We start from the raw sequence: 9,963 nt of genomic DNA, 5'->3' as shown, positions 1-9,963 counted from the left end.
TTTGTTCCCAAGTCAAATCAAAGCCAAATTAGAACATGGGACAGCGGCTACCTGTGTACCTGACTATACCTGCAAGAACCTTACATCTCTCCTATAATGTGTGCATTAATTTAAAGGGGTACTCAAGCAGGAAACATCTTATCCCCTATCAAAAGGATAGGGGATAAGATGTCTGATCGGGGGGGCCCTGCCGCTGGAGACCCCCACGATCGCCGATGCAGCACCCCGGTCATCCGTGCCAGATGACTGGTGACTACAGCTGCCCCCCCCATTCCGGTCTATGGGAGGAGGAGTGACAGATACGTACTAGCCATCATGCCCCCTCTCATAGAGATGAATGGAGGGGGTGTGGTGTGACGTCACGAACACGGAAGCTCTATGCTTCCGTGTTCTGGACACCACTGCTGCCGGCCCGGACATCGTGGGGGTCCCCAGCAGCGGGACCCCCATGATCTAACATCTTATGCCTTATCTTTTTGAAAGGAGATAACATGTTTATCGCCGGAGAACCCCTTTAATACTAAGCTTCTCTAACAACTACATATTATGATAATTCAGATATATCCAATGTTGACAAACATACTGTAGATAGCTGACAGTGCACATTAGTCGCGTGCACAGTAATAACAATGTATTAAAAATGTAAACCTTTTGTTTATTTGTTATTAAGAACTGCCTAAAATACAAAACGGACAGCACTGGAGTTTCAAATTTTATTTAACATACACATTTGTAAGGCCAGAATATTCAGGCTTCATTCTTAAATTTGAACATTTTGTTTGTCAACATAATGAGAGGATTCATGGTGCTCTTTCTTTAGCACTTTCCTGAATTCCAAGCCTTGCTTCCAGTGCAAGACTTATATTATGGAAAACACTCTGATACTGTGGATACTCTTGCAGGATCTGGTGAATGATCGTGCTAACTGTGTGCATGCGAGTTTCTTGCTTTTGTTGCTCAGCTTCTAATGTTTGTAGGCTGCTGAAAACTGGAAGGTATTTACCCTCCTTCACAGCTTGCAGATGCTTCATTCGAGTCTGGAAGGCCACAATTTGTGAAAGATTCTAATTTGATAGAAAGCAGAAAAATATTCTTAATGTTAATAAAAGAATGCACAATAGAAGCTCACTCTCTTATGTAAGCATACTAAAATCACCTGATGTTTCTTTTCTTGTAGTTGCTCAATTTCATTTTCCATGGAGCTGCTGTCTAATTTTATGCTGGTGATATAATGCTGTTTTTCTGAAATGGCTGTGCTAAGTGTCTTCTGAGTATCTTCAAGGTCAGATATGGTGTTCTTACAGTCATCTGTAATCTATGCAATATAAAGAACAGACTGTTACTTTTATTTGTCCTAAAGTTTTCATGAGTGTTGGATAAGGGATATACGGTACTTCACCTTTCAGTACTGAAGAAAGGTAATTTACATTGGACATAAATGTAGGACCTGGTGCCCTGGTACTTAACTGCCTTGGACATACATTTGTGCCCTGTGCACACAGAAGCTGCGCTTGTATCATGCACAGGAGGTCCAGGCTGCTATCAGCAACCAGGGACCCACTGGTAATGGCGGACATCAACGATTTGCTGATGCCCGCCATTAACCCCTCAGATCCCATAATCAATACAAATCACGGCACCTACAGCATTTTTGGGCCGGGGGGAGAATTATCCACCCCCTCACCTGCCTACTGGCCGGCTACAATGATCTCCTCCTCTCTTTCTAGCAGACCAGAGAAGATCGCCGATATTACTGATCAGTGCTATGCATATGCATAGCAGTGATCAGTAATAGAAATATGGTGATTGCTGTAGATAGTCCAATTTAAAAAAAAAAAGATTTTATTTTTAATGCGAATAAGCCCCTATGCCAATAAAAATTTAAATCCCCTTTTTTCCCATTTTACAAAAAAAGTGTAACGTTCTGAACTTTTCAAATATAACTAGTTAAGTACCCGGCGCTGTCTGGTTTTTCCTTCCTTATGCTTGTGGGGGAGGAAAAGCAACATAGGAGGAAGCTTTTGTCCTCATATACCATCCTTAACCCCTTCCCGCAGAATGTCATGTATAAACGCCGGGTTGTGCAGTGCGTTCGCGCATCCCGACGTTTATAAATGACATTCAGTTAACCTGGCGATGCGCAGCATCGCACGGGTTAACTGGCAGAAGTCCCGCTGTTTCCAGCAGGGGACAACTTCTGCTTCACCCCCAGGACCATCCATTGATGGACCAATCACAGTGATCTGGGGTGAAAGTTCAGATCCCCCGCACTGCCCTCCCCTGGAAGTCGGGCAGAACGGGGGACGATGGCTGCAGGGGCTCGTGGGGACCTGCGGCACAGGGGGGGAACACGAGGGGACCGGCGGACTTACCTGGCGGGACCGAGGAGCAGCGCGGGACCGGCCACGTGGAGGAGCAGCGACGGGACCGGCAGGTGAGTGTATGGTCCTCAGAAGCAGCAGTGAAGATCTTCACTGCTGCTTCTAGGAGTCTGAAAACTACAACTCCCAGCATGCCTAGACAGCCTTTGGCTGTCTGGGCATGCTGGGAGTTGTAGTGTTGCAACATCTGGAGGGCCCCAGTTTGGAGACCATTGTATAATGGTCTCCAATCTGTGCTCTTCCAGCTGTTGCAAAACTACAACTCCCAGCATGCACTGACTGTCCAGGCATGCTGGGAGTTTTAGTTCAGCAACATCTGGCCCTTCAGATGTTGCCGAACTACAACTCCCAGCATGCCCTTCAGCTGTATGGGCATGCTGGGAGTTGTAGTTTTGCAACAACTGGAGACACACTGGTTGGGAAACATTGTTTCTAACTCAGTGTTTCCTAACCTGTGTGCCTCCAGCTGTTGCAAAACTATAACTCCCAGCATGCACTAACAGACCATGCATGCTGGGAGTTGTGGTTTTGCAACATCTGGAGGGCCCCAGTTTGGAGACCATTGTATAATGGTCTCCAATCTGTGCTCTTCCAGCTGTTGCAAAACTACAACTCCCAGTATGCACTGACTGTCCAGGCATGCTGGGAGTTTTAGTTCAGCAACATCTGGCCCTTCAGATGTTGCCGAACTACAACTCCCAGCATGCCCTTCAGCTGTATGGGCATGCTGGGAGTTGTAGTTTTGCAACAACTGTAGACACACTGGTTGGGAAACATTGTCTGTTTCTAACTCAGTGTTTCCTAACCTGTGTGCCTCCAGCTGTTGTAAAACTATAACTCCCAGCATGCACTAACAGACCATGCATGCTGGGAGTTGTGGTTTTGCAACAGCTGGTGCACCCCCCCCCCCCCCCTGTGAATGTACAGGGTACATTCACATGGGCGAGGCTTTTACAGTGGGTTTCTCGCATCTTGAGATGCAGCAAATTTTGCGCCTGGAAACTCGCTGTAATCCCCCGCCCATGTGACTGTACCCTAAAAACACTACACTACACTAACACAAAATAAAATAAAAAGTTAAAAACACTACATATACACATACCCCTACACAGCCCCCCTCCCCCAATAAGAACGTCCGGTACACCACTGTTTCCAAAGCAGAGCCTCCAGCTGTTGAAAAACAACAACTCCCAGTATTGCCGGACAGCCGTTGACTGTCCACGCATGCTGGGAGTTTTGCAACAGCTGGAGGCACCCTGTTTGGGAATCACTGGCGTAGAATACCCCTATGTCCACCCCTATGCAAATCCCTAATTTAGGCCTCAAATGCACATGGCGCTCTCACTTTGGAGCCCTGTCGTATTTCAAGGCAACAGTTTAGGGCGACATATGGGGTATCGCCGTACTCGGGAGAAATTGCGTTGCAAGGTTTGGGGGGCTTTTTCTTCTTTAACCCTTCATGAAAAGGAAATGTTGGGGTCCACACCAGAATGTTAGTGTAAAAAAATTAAATTTTTTACACTAACATACTGATGTTGCCCTATACTTTACATTTTCACAAGAGGTAAAAGGGAAAAAAGACCCCCAAAATTTGTAACGCAATTTCTCCCGAGTACGGAGATACCCCATATGTGAGCGCAAAGTGCTCTGGGGGCGCACAACAAGGCCCAGAAGGGAGAGTGCACCATGTACATTTGAGGTGATTTGCACAGGGGTGGCTGATTGTTACAGCGGTTTTGACAAACGCAAAAAAAACAAAACCCCACATGTGACCCCATTTCGGAAACGACACCCCTCACGGAATGTAATGAGGGGTGCAGTGAGAATTTACCCCCCACAGGTGTCTGACAGATCTTTGGAACAGTGGTCCGTGAAAATGAAAACTTGTACAGCCCACTGTTCCAAAGATCTGTCAGACACCAGTGGGGGGCAAAAGCTCACTGTACCCCTTGTTACGTTCCTCAAGGGGTCTCGTTTCCAAAATGGTATGCCATGTGGTTTTTTTTTGCTGTTCTGGCACCAGAGGGGCTTCCTAAATGCGATATGCCCCCCGAGCAAAATTTGCTCTCAAAAAGCCAAATATGACTCCTTCTCTTCTGAGCATTGTAGTTCGCCCATAGTGCAGTTCAGGTCAACTTATGGGGTACCTCCATACTCAGAAGAGAAGGGGTTACAAATATTGGGGGGTATTTCCTGCTATTAACCCTTGCAAAAATGTGAAATTTGGGGGGAAACACACATTTTAGTGGAAAATTATTTATTTTTTTTTACATATGCAAAAGTCGTGAAACACCTGTGGGGTAATAAGGCTCACTTTATTCCTTATTACATTCCTCAAGGGGTCTAGTTTCCAAAATGGTATGCCATGTGTTTTTTTTTTTGCTGTTCTGGCACCATAGGGGCTTCCTAAATGCGACATGCCCCCCGAGCAAAATTGGCTCTCAAAAAGCCAAATATGACTCCTTCTCTTCTGAGCATTGTAGTTCGCCCATAGTGCACTTCAGGTCAACTTATGGGATACCTCCATACTCAGAAGAGAAGGGGTTACAAATATTGGGGGGTATTTCCTGCTATTAACCCTTGGAAATATGTGAAATTTGGGGGGAAACACACATTTTAGTGAAAAAAAATAATTTTTTTTTACATATGCAAAAGTCGTGAAACACCTGTGGGGTATTAAGGCTCACTTTATTCCTTGTTATGTTCCTCAAGGGGTCTAGTTTCCAAAATGGTATGCCATGTGAGGTTTTTTTTGCTGTTCTGGCACCATAGGGGCTTCCTAAATGCAACATGCCCCCCAAAAACCATTTCAGAAAAACGTACTCTCCAAAATTCCCTTATCACCCTTTCCCTTCTGAGCCCTCTACTGCGCCCGCCGAACACTTTACATAGACATATGAGGTATGCGCTTACTCGAGAGAAATTGGGCTGCAAATATAAGTATACATTTTCTCCTTTTACCCCTTCAAAAAATTCAAAAATTGGGTCTACAAGAACATGCGAGTGTAAAAAATGAAGATTGTGAATTTTCTCCTTCACTTTGCTTCTATTCCTGTGAAACACCTAAAGAGTTAAAATGATGACTGAATGTCATTTTGAATACTTTGGGGGGTGCAGTTTTTATAATGGGGTCTTTTGTGGGGTATTTCTAATATGAAGACCCTTCAAATCCACTTCAAACCTGAACTGGTCCCTGAAAAATAGTGAGTTTGAAAATTTTGTGAAAAATTTGAAAATTGCTGCTGAACTTTGAAGCCCTCTGGTGTCTTCCAAAAGTAAAAACTCGTCACTTTTATGATGCAGACATAAAGTAGACATATTGTATATGTGAATAAAAAAATTTTTTATTTGTAATATACATTTTCCTTACAAGCAGAGAGCTTCAAAGTTAGAAAAATGCTAAATTTTCAAATTTTTCATCAAATTTTAGGATTTTTCACAAGGAAAGGATGCAAGTTACCACAAAAATTTACCACCATGTTAAAGTAGAATATGTCACGAAAAAACTATCTCGGAATCAGAATGATAACTAAAAGCATTCCAGAGTTACTAATGTTTAAAGTGACAGTGGTCAGATGTGCAAAAAACGCTCTGGTCCTTAAGGCCAAAATGGGCTTGGTCCTGAAGGGGTTAAATCCTGAATCCATATCCCCTCCTCATATTCCGACCTCATATCCTGTCCTCATATCTCGACCTCATATCCCATCCCCATATCCCGACCTCATATCCTAACCTCATATCTCGTCCTCATATCCCATCCTCAAATGACTTCCCTATATCCCTTCCCAATATCTCGTCCCCATATCCCGTCGCCATATCCAGACCTCATATCCCGTCCTCATATCTCGACCTCATATTCCAACCTCATATACCATCCTCATATCCCATCCCCATATCCTGTCTCCATATCCTGTCCCCATATCTAATCCACATTTCTAATCCTCATATCCTGTCCTCAGGCGGGGCTGCGTTGTGGTAAAGATATTGTAAGCTGAAAATAAAAGGGGTGTGGCTTAAAGGGTGGGCATGTCTTTGCAAGTTGGGACATGGAATGCGGGGAGGGTGTGGCTTGCCAGCCGGACTGACGCATTCACCAGGAGATGCAGAACGGAGCTTGTGGAGTAAGGTACCAGAAGTCCTATATACTTGGATGGGACTTGTTCAATGTATGCAATCCTTGAACAACAGTTTGAGGGTGCATATTGTTGTGCGAGATGTGTGCTAGTTGTCCGTTTGGAAGCCCAGATCCTGCATCTAGAGGGGCGACTGGCAACAATGAGAAGCATTAACAACATGGAGAGGAGTCTCCTGCTCACTGAGCAGGCACTCTCGGGAATAGAGGTGGGGGAGGACAGTGGGACGGAGTTGCAGGACAGTCAGGCAGTTAGCTGGGTTACAGTTAGAAAGAGGGGTAGGGGAAAAAGTGTCAGGGAGGCTAGTCCTGAACTGGCACACCCCAACAAGTTTGCCCGCTTGGCAGATGAGGGGGATGCCATTACAGAGCTAGCAGAACTGCAGCAGGATACCGCCTCTGACCGCCAGGGGGGTGTCTGCTCCAGTAAGGAGGGAGGGAGGAGTACAGGGCAGGCCAGACAGGTACTAGTGGTGGGGGACTCAATTATTAGGGGGACAGACAGGGCAATCTGTCACAAAGACCGGGATCGCCGAACAGTGTGCTGTCTGCCTGGCGCACGAGTTCGGCACATCGCGGATCGGGTTGACAGGTTGTTGGGCGGGGCTGGAGAGGACCCAGCAGTCATGGTACATATTGGCACCAATGACAAAGTAAGAGGTAGGTGGAGTGTCCTTAAAAATGATTTCAGGGACTTAGGCCGCAAGCTTAAGGCAAGGACCTCCAAGGTAGTCTTTTCTGAAATACTACCAGTACCACGAGCCGCACCAGAGAGGCAGCGGGAGATCAGGGAGGTAAACAAGTGGCTCAGAAGCTGGTGTAGGAAGGAAGGGTTTGGGTTCATGGAGAACTGGGCTGACTTCGCTGTCGGTTACCGGCTCTACCGTAGGGACGGGCTGCACCTCAATGGGGAGGGTGCAGCTTTGCTTGGGGAGAAGATGGCTAGAAGGGTGGAGGAGTGTTTAAACTAGGGACTTGGGGGGAGGGAACCTACAGCAAAGAGGGGGAAGATAGTGTAGATAGAGAGGTGGGAATTATAAATGTACCTGGGGGTGGAGCGGAGGGAGGGGTTAGAATAGTTAATAGGAATAGGCTTCATAGGAAAATAAAACTTACACCCTTGAATCCCATTAACCCCAATAACATAAAGGATGGAAATGTAAAGTGTATGTTCACAAATGCCAGAAGCCTAGCAAATAAAATGGGGGAGCTTGAGGCCTTGATACTGGAGGAACATATTGATATAGTTGGGGTCACTGAGACATGGCTGGACTCCTCGCATGACTGGGCTGTCAATCTGCAGGGGTTTACATTGTTTCGCAAGGATAGAATGAACAGAAAAGGTGGTGGAGTCTGTCTGTATGTAAGAAGTGGTATGAAAGTCAGTGTGAACGATGCCATAGTGTGTGATGATTCTGAGGATGTGGAATCATTGTGGGTAGAATTACAAAAGGAGGGAAATACTGAAAAAATAATATTTGGGGTAATCTACAGACCCCCTAATATCACTGAAGAGATAGAAGTTCGGCTTCATAAACAAATAGAGAGGGCCGCCCGGGCAGGTACAGTGGTAATAATGGGAGATTTTAACTATCCAGATATAGATTGGGGTCCGGGGTTGGCTAAAACTACAAAGGGGCGACAATTCCTAAATTTATTGCAGGATAATTTTATGGGCCAGTTTGTGGAGGACCCAACAAGAAGTGATGCCTTGTTGGATCTGATCATTTCCAACAACGCAGAGCTGGTTGGTAATGTAACTGTGCGGGAAAACCTTGGTAATAGCGACCACAATATAGTTACTTTTGACTTAAAATGTAGAAAACAAAGACAGGCGGGGAAGGCAAAAACATATAACTTTAAAAAGGCAAATTTCCCTGGGCTGAGGGCTGCACTACAGGACATAGACTGGGGGGAGGTGTTCTCAAATACTGATACAGAAGGTAAATGGGACATCTTTAAATTAACTCTAAATATCTATACAGCTAAATATATACCAAAGGGGAACAAATATAAACGATTGAAACTAAATCCTACATGGCTGACACATGATGTTAAAAGAGCAATAAACAGCAAAAAAATAGCCTTCAAAAAATACAAATCTGATGGGTCAGCGATAACATTTAAACAGTACAAGGAGCTTAATAAAATCTGTAAAAATGTAATAAAAACAGCAAAAAATCAAAATGAGAGACAGGTGGCCAAAGAAAGCAAAACTAATCCTAAATATTTTTTTAGATATATAAATGCAAAAAAACCAAGGACAGAGCATGTAGGACCCCTTAATAATGATAATGGGGAGGTTGTCACAGGCGATCAAGAGAAGGCGGAGCTACTGAATGGGTTCTTTAGTTCTGTATACACTATGGAAGAAGGAGCTGACATTGGCCAGGTCAGTGCTGGTAACACATCATGTAATGTACTGAACTGGCTTAATGTAGAGATGGTACAAGGTAAGTTAAGTGATATAAATGTAAGCAAATCCCCAGGACCGGATGGACTACACCCAAGAGTTCTTAGAGAGGTAAGTTCAGTAATATCTGTACCCCTGTTCATGATATTTAGAGATTCTCTGGTGTCTGGTATTGTGCCAAGGGACTGGCGCAAGGCGAATGTGGTGCCAATCTTCAAAAAGGGCTCTAGGTCTTCCCCAGGAAACTATAGACCGGTAAGTTTAACGTGCATTGTGGGTAAATTGTTTGAAGGACTTATAAGGGATTACATACAGGAATACATAGGGGATAATTGTATTATAAGTGATAGCCAGCATGGGTTTACTAAGGATAGAAGTTGTCAAACCAATCTAATTTGCTTTTATGAAGAGGTGAGTAGAAGCCTTGACAGAGGAATGGCTGTGGATATAGTGTTTCTGGATTTTGCTAAAGCATTTGATACTGTCCCTCATAGACGTCTGACAGGTAAGTTAAGGTCTTTGGGTTTGGAAATTTTAGTTTGTAACTGGATTGAACACTGGCTCATGGATCGTACCCAGAGAGTGGTGGTCAATGATTCGTACTCTGATTGGTCCCCGGTTATTAGTGGTGTACCCCAAGGTTCAGTACTGGGACCGCTGTTGTTTAATTTATTTATCAATGATATAGAGGATGGTATTAACAGCTCTGTTTCTATCTTTGCAGATGACACCAAGCTTTGTAGCACGGTACAGTCTATAGAGGATGTGCATAAGTTACAAGATGACTTGGATAGACTAAGTGTCTGGGCATCCACTTGGCAAATGAGGTTCAATGTGGATAAATGTAAAGTTATGCATCTGGGTACTAATAACCTGCATGCATCGTATGTCTTAGGGGGGATTAAACTGGCAGAGTCACTGGTAGAGAAGGATCTGGGTGTACTTGTAGATCACAGACTACAGAATAGCATGCAATGTCAGGCTGCTGCTTCCAAAGCCGGCAGGATATTGTCATGTATCAAAAGAGGCATGGACTC

At 44.6% G+C, this 9,963-nt stretch overlaps 1 protein-coding gene across 1 annotated transcript in view; it reads right to left on the bottom strand.

Annotated features, from left to right (window-relative positions):
• Positions 1 to 699: 699 nt before the first annotated feature.
• CCDC40 (coiled-coil domain containing 40) overlaps positions 700 to 9,963 on the bottom strand; it is a 282,644-nt gene continuing 273,380 nt past the window's right edge. The window contains exons 18-19 of the mRNA XM_056550062.1: positions 1,157 to 1,315; positions 700 to 1,064 (exon numbers count right to left, since the gene is read on the bottom strand). Of these exons, the coding sequence (XP_056406037.1) occupies positions 801 to 1,064; positions 1,157 to 1,315 (423 nt within the window). The 3' untranslated portion in view covers positions 700 to 800. The remainder of the gene's footprint in view (positions 1,065 to 1,156; positions 1,316 to 9,963) is intronic.

The sequence above is a fragment of the Hyla sarda genome, chromosome 13, assembly GCF_029499605.1.
Source record: "Hyla sarda isolate aHylSar1 chromosome 13, aHylSar1.hap1, whole genome shotgun sequence".
In the NCBI taxonomy this organism is placed as follows: Eukaryota; Metazoa; Chordata; class Amphibia; order Anura; family Hylidae; genus Hyla; species Hyla sarda.
Note: the sequence above shows the minus strand (reverse complement) of the source record. Positions and strands in the feature narration are given on the sequence as shown.